Genomic DNA, 12,867 nt, shown 5'->3' on the forward strand with positions numbered 1-12,867 from the left:
GCGGATCGCTCCACTGATCTCTGCGCTGCGCATCTCCTCGGCCGCACCATGTTTGCGGGCGCGCAGCGTCCACGACAGCACGACGACAGCGCCGCAGTCGCAAAGGTGGTCACCGCGCACAACATGTGGCGCTCTGCAGATGCCATGCAACATGCGCCCGTTTGTTGGTGTGTTGCGACGGCCGTGACGGCAGCGACCCGTAGGCTTTGGCAACGGGCCTTGGTGCTCCCAATTAGGACGCGGGCTTATCTCTGGCCACTCGCGTCGCTTTCCTTCGTAATTTATATTGGCAACCTAACGCCGCCGCCATCGGATGCCCTCTGGCTCGTCATGATGGGACCGTGGATTCATCTGCGTCGCTGCAACTCGGCGCGCTGAGCAATGTGAGCCGCACGCTGTGGACAGGCTTGAGGCAAACCAGAAAAGGGTCTCGTCCCAAGCCGCCCAGCCCTGGACGCTGCCTGTCCAGGTAAGGTAGGGCCGGGGAGATATCCCCGGCGTTAAGATGCGCACGTGAGTGTGGCTTGCTCCTGCGCCACCTCGTGGCGTCTGATCGATGCCAGTGCCGAGGTTGGAAAGTACGACTCGCGCACATGCACCAAACGAACCTAGGCTCTCATGCACTCCGCGTTTACTCCGCGTTTGAGGCTGACTGTCGTGCCACCAACAAACCGCATTGTTTCGAGCACTTCTCGCCCTCCAATGTGAGCAGTCCATTCTACGAGCCGTCAGGCTTCCTATTGCAACACCCGCGCCGTTGGTTGCCATGTCTGAACTCATCGCCACCACAACCGTGTCTCCAAAAGCCACTACTCTGCCTCCCCTTCCAGCTGAAGACCCTCTGACGCCAGCCCAATGGAAGACACTCCTCGCTATTGCGGAAACCGTCGTACCGGCTGTGAAGCCCTCCGCAACTGCTCGGGGCAGAGCCGAGATCGTCGTCACCGACAATGAATACTCGGCAACCGTAAGCAGACTTAGGGAGCTCACGCCAGACCTTGATGGCGAGGAAGCCGCCAAAGCATTGCTTCATGACAACCCGGCATTGGATCCCGTATTTAGAGAGGAACTTCGAAGAGTCATCGCGCTCACCTTGCCTCAATCGAACAAGAAGGATCTCTCGATGATCTTGAACATACTCAACACTCGCGCTGGATCACTCGTACTTACAGGAAAACTAACGCCCATTAGCAATCAGCCTATACGTGTGCGAGAAGCCATTCTCCAATCATGGGCTACGGCACGGTTGCCTCTCCTGCGGCAGCTCGTTCGATCCTTAGCCACTTTGTCCAAACAAACTTGGCTGAAAACAACCGAAACATTGCCACGGTTTCTTGGTTACCCACGAGTACCAGTTGGCATGGTTCCCGGGAAAGGCTTTGATTACGAGTTCCTCCAGATCCCTCCTGGTGATCAGCCGGAGGTCATTGAGACGGACGTTGTCATTGTAGGTAGTGGTTGTGGAGGCGGAGTGTCCGCGAAGAATCTATCTGAGGCTGGACACCGCGTGATTGTGGTTGAGAAGGCACATCATTGGACTCCGGAGCACTTTCCGATGCGTGACCAGTATGGATGGAATAACTTGTTCATGCATGGTGGAGGTACGTCCCTTGGCACGCTCTTCTGCCCCACCTAATATACTGGCCAAAGTATCTCGTTCAGCTGGGTTCTGCTGACTTGCATTCTAATATCTAGCCATCCAATCCGACGACAGCACAGTGGCAGTCGTTGCAGGACAGACATTCGGGGGTGGTGGTACGGTGAACTGGTCTGCATCACTACAAACACAAGCATTTGTTCGTAAAGAATGGGCTGAGCGAGGGCTCCCATTCTTCACATCTGCAGAGTTCCAAGACTCGCTCGACCGCGTTTGCCAACGGATGGGTGTTTCGACAGACTACATCGAACACAGCCGCACAAACCAGTTATTGCTCGAAGGCGCGCGCAAGTTAGGCTACGCGGCTAAGACTGTTCCCCAGAACAGCGGTGGAAAGCGACATTACTGTGGTCATTGCGTCTTCGGCTGTGGCTCCTGCGAGAAGCAAGGTCCAGTCGTTAGTTGGTTACCTGATGCGGCTCGCGCTGGTGCAAAGTTCGTCGAAGGCTTCCACGCTGAAAAGGTCATCTTTGCGAAACGAGGTGGGCATCAGGTTGCCACGGGAGTAAGAGGTACCTGGATCTCCAGAGATATCAACGGTGGTATCGCAGGAGATCCAGTTATCAGACGGAAGGTGATAATCAAGGCCAAACGCGTAATTGTTTCTGCAGGAACGATGCAGTCGCCGTTACTGCTCCTACGATCCGGGCTCAAGAACGATCAGATAGGGCGCAACCTCTACCTCCATCCCGTCATTCTCCAAGGTGGCATACACAATGAAGAAATTGTACCATGGGAAGGCGATTGTCTGACGTCAGTCGTCAATGAGTTTGAGAATCTAGACGGCAAAGGCCATGGGGTCAAAATCGAGGCAACAAACATGACGCCAACGGCCTGGCTTACCTTCTTGAACTGGAAGAATGGTTTGGATTACAAACTCAACGCTGCACGACTTAGGTACATGACTGGCTACTTTGCACTCGCCCGCGAAAAACATCCCGGCCAAGTCTATCCAGACCCCCACGATGGGCGCGTCCGCGTCAGATACACAACGTCGAATTTCGATAAAGCCCATCTCATTGAAGGCATCATCGCCCTAGCCAAGATGCTATATATCCAAGGCGCAATCGAGATCTTTGCCATGATACCAGGCACCGAATCTTTCGTTCGTGACCCAGCGACACCCGCTAGCGAAGGCGTCAACGACAACAAGTTCCAGGACTGGCTGGACGGTATCAGGGCTAGAGGTCTCCCGAGCCCTGAGACCATGTATGTGTCCGCACATCAGATGGGTACGTGCAGGATGAGTTCAAGAGAGAAGGAAGGCGTCGTGGATCCTACAGGACAAGTTTGGGGTACGAAGGGCCTGTATGTTGCGGATGCTTCAGTATTCCCGTCTGCGAGCGGAGTCAATCCCATGGTCACCAACATGGCCATCTCTGATTGGATTACTCGCGGGATCGCGAAAGGGTTGGCAGAGCGGGCGAGGTTGTGAGATTGTCACTCCGATGTGGTCTGTCCCGCCAAAATTTTCGGATATCAGAACCTTGATGACAAATTTCGACTCCTATTTCTCTTGCGAGTCAGAACTTCTCGCTCGATCAACTCCAATGAACTTTGAATGACAACGGTAACGGTACACGACACCCGTGCACGACTTGTCAAACTATCCATTATCATGAAGGTGTTTCTTCTCTGTGTCTCTTCTCAAAGTGTTGTGCAATAACGCCTAGGTAATTCGTCTTTATCACGAAGCTGTATTTCGGAGCTTTAATTCCTTCGCTACAAACATAACCCGCAGGGCCGAGGATGCTCTCATGGTTCCCCGCACCCCGCACCGCACCCCAGAGTTTCCACCGGTAATTTCTCAAACAAGGATGTCCTCCCGAAAACCCATGTGAAAGGTCACATCACACTGCATCGTATAGCATCGTATAGCATCGTTCTTACCGTGTCCGCTTCCTAGACTTGGGAGCAAGCGGTATAGTCACAAAACTAATGTTGATACATAGCCTATTGCGACGACGCACTTGAAGAGCCATTGTTCAACCGCCTCAAGATGAAGCTTCGTGTACTGCTCTGTAGCGGTGCTGTATCACTTGCCCAGCAAGTGTATATTCCAGTGGATGGACCACCGTCGCTTCCGCAATGCACTCGAAACGGATCGTATGCTACGGCCATTCCGTCGCACTCGTTCCGCGAGTTCAGCTTCACACAGACAGAGACGGTGAAGATGGCGACTTCAAGACCTGCGCCGACAACTACGACCACATTTGCACCAAACTACTCTCGATTGAGCAGCCTGGTACCAAACCTTACGACTACGCAATGGGGCAATTGGGACCCAGCTTCCAATGCTACTCCCACGGATACTGGAGTGCCTTACGGTAATGCTTCATGGACCGCACTGTGGACCGCAATACCGTGGGTCAATTTTACACGAGGAATTTACTCGACAACCGTGGAGCCAACGCCGGTCTCTACAAGCGAGCTCGTTCTTCCTCCGCCGGAGCCGTTCGTTCCTCAAACCTGCTATACTTTTCCAAAGGATTTTTTACTGGGCGTAGCTGCGTCCGCGGTCCAAGTTGAAGGAGCGGTCGCCGATGAGGGAAGGACGCCCGTGCACATGGATGCTATTAGTCTCCTATCACCAGGAGCGGCCAACGATTTTGTCGCCAATGAGAACTACTATCTCTATAAGCAAGACATTGAACGCATTGCGTCAATGGGAATAGGCTATTACCGCTTCTCTATCCCGTGGAGTCGAATCCTGCCTTTCGTCCTTCCGGGCACTCCAGTCAATCAGCAAAGCCTGGCACATTATGACGATCTGATCTCCTACGTACTTGAGAAGGGAATGCTTCCAGCCATCGTGCTACACCACACCGACACACCGCTCGAATTCTATCCCAATATCAGCGACATCGGCATTGCGCCAGGCACTGGAGGCGTTGGTTACACGGATTCTGGTTTCCAACGTAGCTACCAAAACGTGTCCTTTGAAGAAGCATTCGTCAATTATGGCAAGATCGTGATGACGCACTTTGCGGACCGTGTGCCCATTTGGTGGACTTTCAACGAGCCTCTACTTGGTTCCAGGAATGGCCACTCTGTAAACGCCGTCATCAAAGCACACGCGCGCCTCTATCACTTCTACCGCGAGGAGATTCAAGGGACAGGAAGGATTTCGCTGACACTTAATGATAATTTCGGTGTCCCACGCAACCCATCCGATCCTGCGGACGTCAATGCGGCAAACCACTTCAACGACTTCCAGCTTGCCACGTTTGCAAATCCCATCTTTCTCGGCCAAGACTACCCCGACGCGTTCAAGGACACTATATCAGACTACGTCCCGCTCACACCTGAAGACCTCGCTTACCTCAATGGCACAGCAGACTTCTTCTCCATCCAACCCTACACAGCCACAGTCGTATCTCCACCGCCGAATGACACAATCGCCGCGTGCGCAGCAAACATGTCGCACCCCTTGCGTCCCTACTGCGTCACGCAGTCGACCACTACGACCACCGGCTGGAACATCGGCTACAGGTCCTGGTCATACGTCTACATCACCCCCACCTACTTTCGCACGTTTCTCAACTACCTATGGAACACATTTCGCCACCCCATTGCCGTCACAGAATTCGGGTTCCCTATCTTCGCCGAAGCAGAGAGAGAGCAGGCCGACCAAGAGTTTGATAGTCCACGGACTTGGTACTACCAGTCATATTTGAATGAAGGGCTAAAAGCGCTGTGGGAAGATGGCGTCGACTGGATTGGAGCTTTCGCGTGGAGCTGGGCAGACAACTGGGAATTTGGGGACTACAATGCTCAATTTGGGATTCAGACTGTAAATCGGACGACGCAGGAGAGGAGGTACAAGAAGAGTTTTTTTGAGTATGTAGATTTTGTGGAGAGTAGGAGACAGACGTGAGGGGATCCGGTTAGCATTGGGTTAGGACGCTCGCGATGAGTGCGGTGAACCCCACGTTTGTTGTGCGAGTACGGAGCAGTTGGTTTGAGCAATGCGAGAGTCTGGATCTGGAACCTTTTGGCGGTGAGATGTCGTAGCGCAGCGCCTTGGCGCCCCTGACCTGCGGGCGCTAGTGGGCTCCCGCTGATGTCACTCCGCGATTTAGAATGCTTGGAACCTGACTGGCTGCCCTTGGCGCGGGCATTGTTTCGCAGGACCAAGCGGACAAGCAACGGCAAGGTGTGCGAAGCTCGCGCCGTTGCTGAGGGCGAAGACTTGGAGAAGACGGTGGAGGGACGTTGTTGCATGTGGTGCTTTGCGTGTGGTCTCGGAGTGTTGACGGGCACGGAAGCAGCAATGGGCAATCGCGAGTCTGATGCCCGATCGCCGCAGGGCTTCGCGTCGTCCAGTGGCAGCCATCCACGCGCCGCTCGTGCGTCCCGCGCCTCCATGCAATAATAAACTTGGAAAGAAGGCCAGCTCTCCAGATGACGCCGTCTCTCGCGTTCCCTTCACACATTCTCCTCGCACGAATCTCCGTGGCCCCTTCTCCATAGCAATCACCCGCCATTGCGTTGCGTCCCCACAACGCTCCCTGAAACACGCTCCTTGTCTGCTGCGCTGACGGTCTATGCACTGTCCGCCCAGCTGAAGACGCACTTCTCTGGACCTCATGCCGCGTTCCTACCCTCCGCAACACCACGCCATGTCGTCTCGCCGGTCGCGATCTTCACGCGAGTACGCGCAAGAACCCAAGTCCGAGGTGCCCCATGGCAACAGTAACGGCCACCGTCACCACATGCACCTGCCGCGTTTCAATCACAATGGCCACGAAGTCACACCAGGCATCGAGCCTGAGGGGGAGAGCGGCAGAAAGGGCTTCCACCCGTTCAAGTTTTTGAGGATTTCCTTCAAAAGCAACAGTCTCATCTCCAGCTGCGTCAACATTCTGTGGCCCATGGTGCCCGTCGCTATCGCCTTGGTACGTCCGATTCACACAACCAGGATGATTGGCAACTTTGTTAACACGCTTCGCAGCACTTTGCCCTCCCGGACAGCCCACGGAGTCATCTTGCCATCTTCATCACCAACTTCATCGCCATGATACCCGCCGCCAACACTGTGGGCTTCTGCGGCTCGGAGCTCGCTCGCAAAATGCCCAAGGTCCTCGGTGTCATTGCCGAGACTACGCTTGGTTCTGTAGTCGAGATCGTCCTCTTCATGGTGTTACTGGTAACAGGCAGGGATGAAAATGTCCCCGTCATTCGAGCTGCTATCCTGGGTTCAATCCTTGCCAACATGCTGTTGTGCTTGGGCTTCTGTTTCATGGCTGGCGGGCTCAAAGGCGGTGAACAATCGTTCCATGAGGCTATTTCAGAGGCTGGTAGCGGTCTCATGCTCGTCGCCGCAAGTACGTTTCCTCAGGCATGTGTGGTGAGAGTAATTGCTAATTTTCCTCACAGTGGGCTTGATCCTTCCAACCGTCTACTACAACGCTTTGAATGGTCGCACAGACCTCGAACTCGCTACCGAGGAGATAGGCACCGAAATGTTAAAGATCTCGCGTGCGACCGCCATCATCCTCCTTATTGCTTATCTTGTCTTCCTCCTCTTTCAACTAAAGTCGCACGACAATCTGTTCCACGAAATCTACGAGCAGGACGAACTCGTGGACAAGGATCGCCACAAAGAGCTGGCCAAACCTAAGCTAACCCTGACGGAGTGTATCGTGGGTCTTTTGATCTCGCTAGCTTGTGTTTCGATGATCGCCGTTTTCTTGGTCATCGAGATCCCCCATATGGTGGAGCAGCGTCACATTAGCGATGCCTTCATGGGTCTTATTCTTGTTCCCGTCGTAGAGAAAGCTGCAGGTACGTCGACGTTACCATACATATAGCCCTTTCGCTGACGTTTTCCAGAACACTTACTCGCCATCGATGAGGCATGGGATGGTCAGATGAACTTAGCTCTCGCTCACGTTCTCGGTGCCTCGATCCAGACCGCACTTTTCAACACCCCACTTGTCATCATTGTCGGTTGGGGCCTCAACATCGGCATGGACATGCGTTTCGAAATCTTCGACTCGGTTTCTCTGGTCCTCGCTGTGCTCGTTGTAGGGTCCTTCCTGCGCGACAGGAAGTCCAACTATCTGGAGGGCAGTCTGCTCATCTGCATCTATGTCATCATCGCCATCGCTGCCTTCTACTACCCTGACCCTCCTCACCATGCCAGCGGCGGTGAGTCTGGTGAGACAGCGAGCCACGAGAGGCGTTTCTTCTAGATGGGCTTGTGCGCCAAAGAGCAAAGTCTTGTGTGAAAGAAAGGAAGAGCATGGTCCCTCGGTATGTACTGTGTGTATTTAGCGTGCAATGGGCATTTGAGATGCGCCTGGTGATTTCCTCCATTTCCTGTTTTTGTCTACGTATGAGCGAGCAAGAGATACCTATTTAATAACTGTTCTTCAATATCACGAATCAATGACTATGCCATCACCAACAAACTTTGCTTCGTCGAAAGCGTGCTGCACTGCCACTGTTCGCAAGAGTCTACCACTACACGCTCCCTACCAAATTATCTCATAGCCTATTCGGAGCAACGTAGTTCAGCAAAGCACGGACCACGCACTATCGCTAAAAGTGGGGCTAAAACGCTAGTAGCGCTCGCTTAGAATCACACAATTTCGCAGCGCACACCGCGCACACCAAGGCCATCTCTTCGACAGCGACCGACTAACCCAGCAGCCTCCATCCTCTTTCCCTCCATACATTCTCACAGTCAACCGCCAACATGGGTCGCGTCCGAACCAAAACCGTCAAGAAGTCCGCCAAGGTCATCATTGAGCGATACTACCCCAAGCTCTCCCTCGACTTCGAGACCAACAAGAGGATTTGCGATGAGGTTGCCATCATCGCCTCCAAGCGCCTGCGGAACAAGATTGCCGGTTATGCGACACATTTGTATGTCTCGACGATGCGCATGTAACTGCTAGAATTGGTTGGCTGACACGGCTCAGGATGAAGCGTATCCAGCGAGGACCCGTCCGCGGTATTTCCTTCAAGCTCCAGGAAGAGGAGCGTGAGCGCAAGGATCAATACGTCCCCGAGATCTCCGCCCTCGACTTCACCCAGAACAGCGAGTCTGGCTCCTTGGACGTCGACCAGGAGACTAAGGATCTCCTCAAGAGCCTCGGCGTACGTCTTCACACAACCCTTACTTGCCCGCGAGTGGTCCGCTAATAATCATGCAGTTCGACTCAATCCCCGTCAACGTCGTTCCCGTCGCTGCTCAGCAGGTCGCTGAGCGACCCCGCCGCTTCGGAGACCGCAACCCCCGCTCTTAGACGCTCGATACGGTATTTTCTTCCTCGGTTCGGTAATTATGTGGTGCATGGGCTACGGATCTTGCCACGATTACGGCTTGGGATACCGCTCCTTACGAGAGCTTCATGATTAGGTGTCAATGAAAAAAAGGTTCTTTCCCCACTAGGTGTCGCCAAGTCGAAGTTCCGCGAGGGACAGAGACGAGGCTTGATCGCCAGGCTTCATTGCCATCTTTACCCTCTACCGTGATGTGATTGTGAAGTGTAGTTTTGGGGGAACGCAACGGTAGCTAAGTATCTTGCACGGGTAAGTAGCACGTATCAAAAGTCATCTGACTGCATTGAACCTGGACCAGACAGCATCTCTGTCAGTAGTAGACCGTGTCACCGCTTGGCCGCGAATCCATCATTGACCATTATGGCATTCGACGTTTTGACACCTGAGCAACACTGCACAATAGGTTCAAGGTAAGCGTGCACGATTTCTTTCCTTTTATGAAACCGATTATAGTCTTGTAAGAGGAGTCTTGATCGACTCGAACCTGAGATTCATCTACGATTTTGTGTCCATTTTTGAAGCACCATGTCCGTTCAAACGTTGCTTAGCCATCGCTCAACACGTCGTGCTTTAGCCTCACACCTCCCTCACATTTCGAGCGATCTCCCACCCAACTCCTCTCTCTACTATCGCCGATTCCCATGCACTGCGACCCCCGAGATACAGTCCCACCCAATCTACCAGATCTCGTCTTCTTCTTCTTCTTCTCCTCCATGTCCGTCCCCCTCGAATCCAACTTCACCATCTCTCTCGCACCAGTTCCGTCAAACACGCCCAGACTCTCCCTCTCCTTCTCCATCTCCTTGCCTCCTAGGCCCCTCATCTCGAATCTTCCGCCCGCCTTCTTCGGACTGCGCTGACCATGATGATTCTCCTCCTGCCGCCACTGCGGATGCGCTGGCAACTTATGAGGAATTGCATCGCACTGATGCAGATGGTACACTGCGTAGGCGAAGAGGAACGTCCATGCCAGTACGATGCACACCAGTGCGATCAGGACGGGAGGTATGCCGGGGAGGTAGTCTTCGGAAGGGCAGGAATAGAGGTCGAATGGGGATGCGCATGGTGGATCTGGAGGCGGATCTACAGTGGCGGGAGCCCTGCCGACGGGGCTTGCGAGTGTGGTGAAGGTGCTGCTCACTGCGCCGAGCGTGATAGATGCGGCCATAGTTGAAAGGGTTTCGAAGGTTGCGTTCTTGACTGGCATCGCCTTCCTCGCACTGGCCGCAGCAGCAACGGGCCGACTGGACGCATCAGACATTACGGGCGTAGTAGAAACCGGGATCTCATGCTGAGGATCGGCCATGGTGGTGATCGACAGGTCGTTCAGCGTGTCGGGAGCACTGCTCGTAATTGCGACCGCCTCGCATGACTGCGAGGCCCAAGGCGCGGCATTGGGGTCCGGGAAGGGGCATGGATGCAACTTAGTCGAGAGAACTCGGTCAGTGGGCGCATCTGGGGCAGGAGATGACTGTGACGCTGGCCTCACGACAAAGGCCGTGCAGTCGAGCGGCTGCGGGGACATCGCTGCAGAGTAAAGAACAGAGCGATGAAATTGTTGGGCGCTCTGGTGCAAAAGAGAAGTGTTGCGGAGTGTTCATCGCGCTTATGAGGCGCAGATACGAGGTGTCAAACGGTGAGTGAGTTCAGAGGTGCAGATTGTCGTGGTGGGGTGAAAGCAGGTTTGGGCTACGTTGCTGGGCGACGCGACTTTTGACGGCTTCACTTCGTCAATTAGGCATCGGTTGACGTTGGCTTTTGTACGTAGAGCGAATAGTGCTTGAGTCAACTGATGATCGCAAGAGAATGGGCGGCTCCATGATGCGTTACAGATTCCTGCAGCAGAACTAAGCAGCACGTTGTGGTTCCGGCAGCGTCACGATGGTACGCAAGTCGGTGATGCTGATATGAATTGAGGCCAGTACAGAGTCCATACCTATAAGCTTCCACGTCTCTTTGATCAAGTAGCACAAGTAAATCCAAAATTGTTGAGAGAACATAGCATAGCAATGTTATGCCATGACCGCACTCAAGTGGTACGAAACTTAGAGACATGATGCAAATTACAAGTCACTCGATAATCAATTCATGATATCGGTGATGGCTTGAGAAAAGTACTCATTCCACTCAAGCGTTCTTTTAAATTGTCTTTGCTAATTCTAAACGGTCAAGTTCTATCGAAAAGAGTGCCATCTTATGTCTTCCAGGCCCAAAATCTTCGTGTGGTTTGTTTTCTGAATTTATTCTGTGGCTATTGATCCGACATCAGAGACCTTGTTAGCGGGACGAGAGCGAGTGAAGACAAGGCTACCTATGGTAGATTTGGCATCCTCAACGTAAAAGGTTCAGGCGAAGCAACATGCTGGCTTCTAACTATGTACGTAGGGCGTGTCCGATCTAAGACGCATCAAGTTCTCAATTCTGGAGGATGGTTTCAATGTCATATTGGTGACCTCATTCATTTCAATATGCGAAGCTGAGGGACAGCCAGCCCAACTCTTAAAAATCATGCCGAGATACATGTCCGAATTGGAACGGACTGCTGAGGCACGGCGGTAAATGAAAGAGTTAGTTACACAGCAACACTGGTCGAGTTTAATGCAGTGGTATGGCGTGAACCGAAGCGTGAGGTCAGGTACCCACAAGGCGTAAACCCTGCGATATAGTTTACGTGGTGAAGATACTGCTGCCCGACGTACTGCTAGATCATCTAGCAAGGCGAAACGACCCGTCCCTTAGGGTATTGAGCATCAATACCAGGCATCTTGACCTAGCGTCTCCGCTCGGGCCCGCCGTTCTATCTGCGGCCTCCCATAACGTCAACAATCAGCGTCTGGTGGCGGTCTAGACGTCTAGTCAGTTCATCTTGCGTAGGTTATACTAGTCAAAGCACTGGCTCACAATCGCATGGGATTGTGTCACGCCCAGCTCGATGGTCGGCCGTCGTGGCGGGTATATCCCGTCAAAGCAAAGTCAGCGACGGAAAGAAAAGATTGGCCCGTGGGACTGGAGCCTTGCGAAGCGCCCGCCAACGCGGTTCACACACGGCATATCCGTCCAACAGAGCATTCCGGGCCTGTAGAGCGCCCAAGCATTGCGTTCAGCTGGACCAGGGACAGATGTCAGAAGCTTGGTATTCCTGATACACCCGCCGCTTCTCGCTAGGGTACCTTCGCGGCTATGGTTGGTCGTGATGGGCAGGATGGGTGAATATGGCTCAGCAGAGGTGTGGCGGACAGATCCGTGCCCCGTCTGATGAGTAAGACGGTTCCTTGATCGGCTCGAGCATGTATTGACATGCAAAAGGAGATGGGCTCGGGGTCTGCTATGCTAATGCTCCGTGATGTGTCACACTAACAATTGCTCCCGCCGTACCAGGGCCTTTGTGGAAGCCTCGATGCACTCGACTACAATGCAACGCGAGCTGAGTAATACGGAAAAAGCACCACGGGTCAAGTTGAGGTTGGCGATATTGTGGCTTGTGGCTGTGGTGGCTAGTGTGCACCCGCTGCCTGCTCCGTCCACGGCCGGCACCTGCTGGATGAGCGAGGACGAGACGCGGAGCGGACGACATACACAGAGGGAGATATGTTTAGCAGACGAGCAGGGGATCGCGTGGCGGGCGTGAAAACAGCACATGGACAGTCGCGAACGACAGAGATGCGCCAAGTGGACGTTGACAATCAAGCAAAGTCTCTCAGTCTCTGACGAGCCTGGGTTATTTGCACTCGCACCGGCGGACTGTTACTCTAGCGCTGACTTTCGTGGCTGACCTGTGGCTGCTATTTGTGGCGCTGCATCGCCGCTTCCCAAAGCGATCACGACTCTTTCCAGATGGAGGACCGCACACACCGCCTGGAAAGCGCAGACTCGTGTCTACAACGTGCAGACCTTGAGGCGCCAAAAGTCGGTCAAGC

At 53.7% G+C, this 12,867-nt stretch overlaps 5 protein-coding genes across 5 annotated transcripts; 4 read left to right on the forward strand and 1 right to left on the reverse strand.

Annotated features, from left to right (window-relative positions):
* Window positions 1-766: 766 nt before the first annotated feature.
* Window positions 767-3,092, forward strand: N0V89_000934 (uncharacterized protein; the record flags this gene model as incomplete). The annotated part of the gene is made up of 2 exons (XM_056209752.1): window positions 767-1,601; window positions 1,696-3,092. 2 exons carry the CDS (start codon window positions 767-769, stop codon window positions 3,090-3,092), a joined length of 2,232 nt encoding a protein of 743 aa, XP_056076574.1.
* Window positions 3,093-3,656: 564 nt separating this feature from the next.
* Window positions 3,657-5,534, forward strand: N0V89_000935 (uncharacterized protein; the record flags this gene model as incomplete). Its single annotated transcript, XM_056209753.1, has 1 exon — window positions 3,657-5,534. The coding sequence occupies one exon, from the start codon at window positions 3,657-3,659 to the stop codon at window positions 5,532-5,534; it is 1,878 nt and encodes a 625-aa protein (XP_056076575.1).
* A 745-nt stretch (window positions 5,535-6,279) lies between these two features.
* N0V89_000936 (uncharacterized protein) lies at window positions 6,280-7,854 on the forward strand (the record flags this gene model as incomplete). The annotated part of the gene is made up of 4 exons (XM_056209754.1): window positions 6,280-6,555; window positions 6,612-6,984; window positions 7,037-7,444; window positions 7,493-7,854. The coding sequence occupies 4 exons, from the start codon at window positions 6,280-6,282 to the stop codon at window positions 7,852-7,854; spliced, it is 1,419 nt and encodes a 472-aa protein (XP_056076576.1).
* A 506-nt stretch (window positions 7,855-8,360) lies between these two features.
* Window positions 8,361-8,913, forward strand: RPS17B (40S ribosomal protein S17.e.B; the record flags this gene model as incomplete). Its single annotated transcript, XM_056209755.1, has 3 exons — window positions 8,361-8,530; window positions 8,587-8,764; window positions 8,821-8,913. 3 exons carry the CDS (start codon window positions 8,361-8,363, stop codon window positions 8,911-8,913), a joined length of 441 nt encoding a protein of 146 aa, XP_056076577.1.
* A 581-nt stretch (window positions 8,914-9,494) lies between these two features.
* Window positions 9,495-10,256, reverse strand: N0V89_000938 (uncharacterized protein; the record flags this gene model as incomplete). The annotated part of the gene is made up of 1 exon (XM_056209756.1): window positions 9,495-10,256. One exon carries the CDS (start codon window positions 10,254-10,256, stop codon window positions 9,495-9,497), a length of 762 nt encoding a protein of 253 aa, XP_056076578.1.
* Window positions 10,257-12,867: the final 2,611 nt, after the last annotated feature.

The sequence above is a fragment of the Didymosphaeria variabile genome (assembly GCF_027946475.1).
Source record: "Didymosphaeria variabile strain IMI 356815 chromosome Unknown scaffold_1, whole genome shotgun sequence".
Taxonomy (NCBI): Eukaryota; Fungi; Ascomycota; class Dothideomycetes; order Pleosporales; family Didymosphaeriaceae; genus Didymosphaeria; species Didymosphaeria variabile.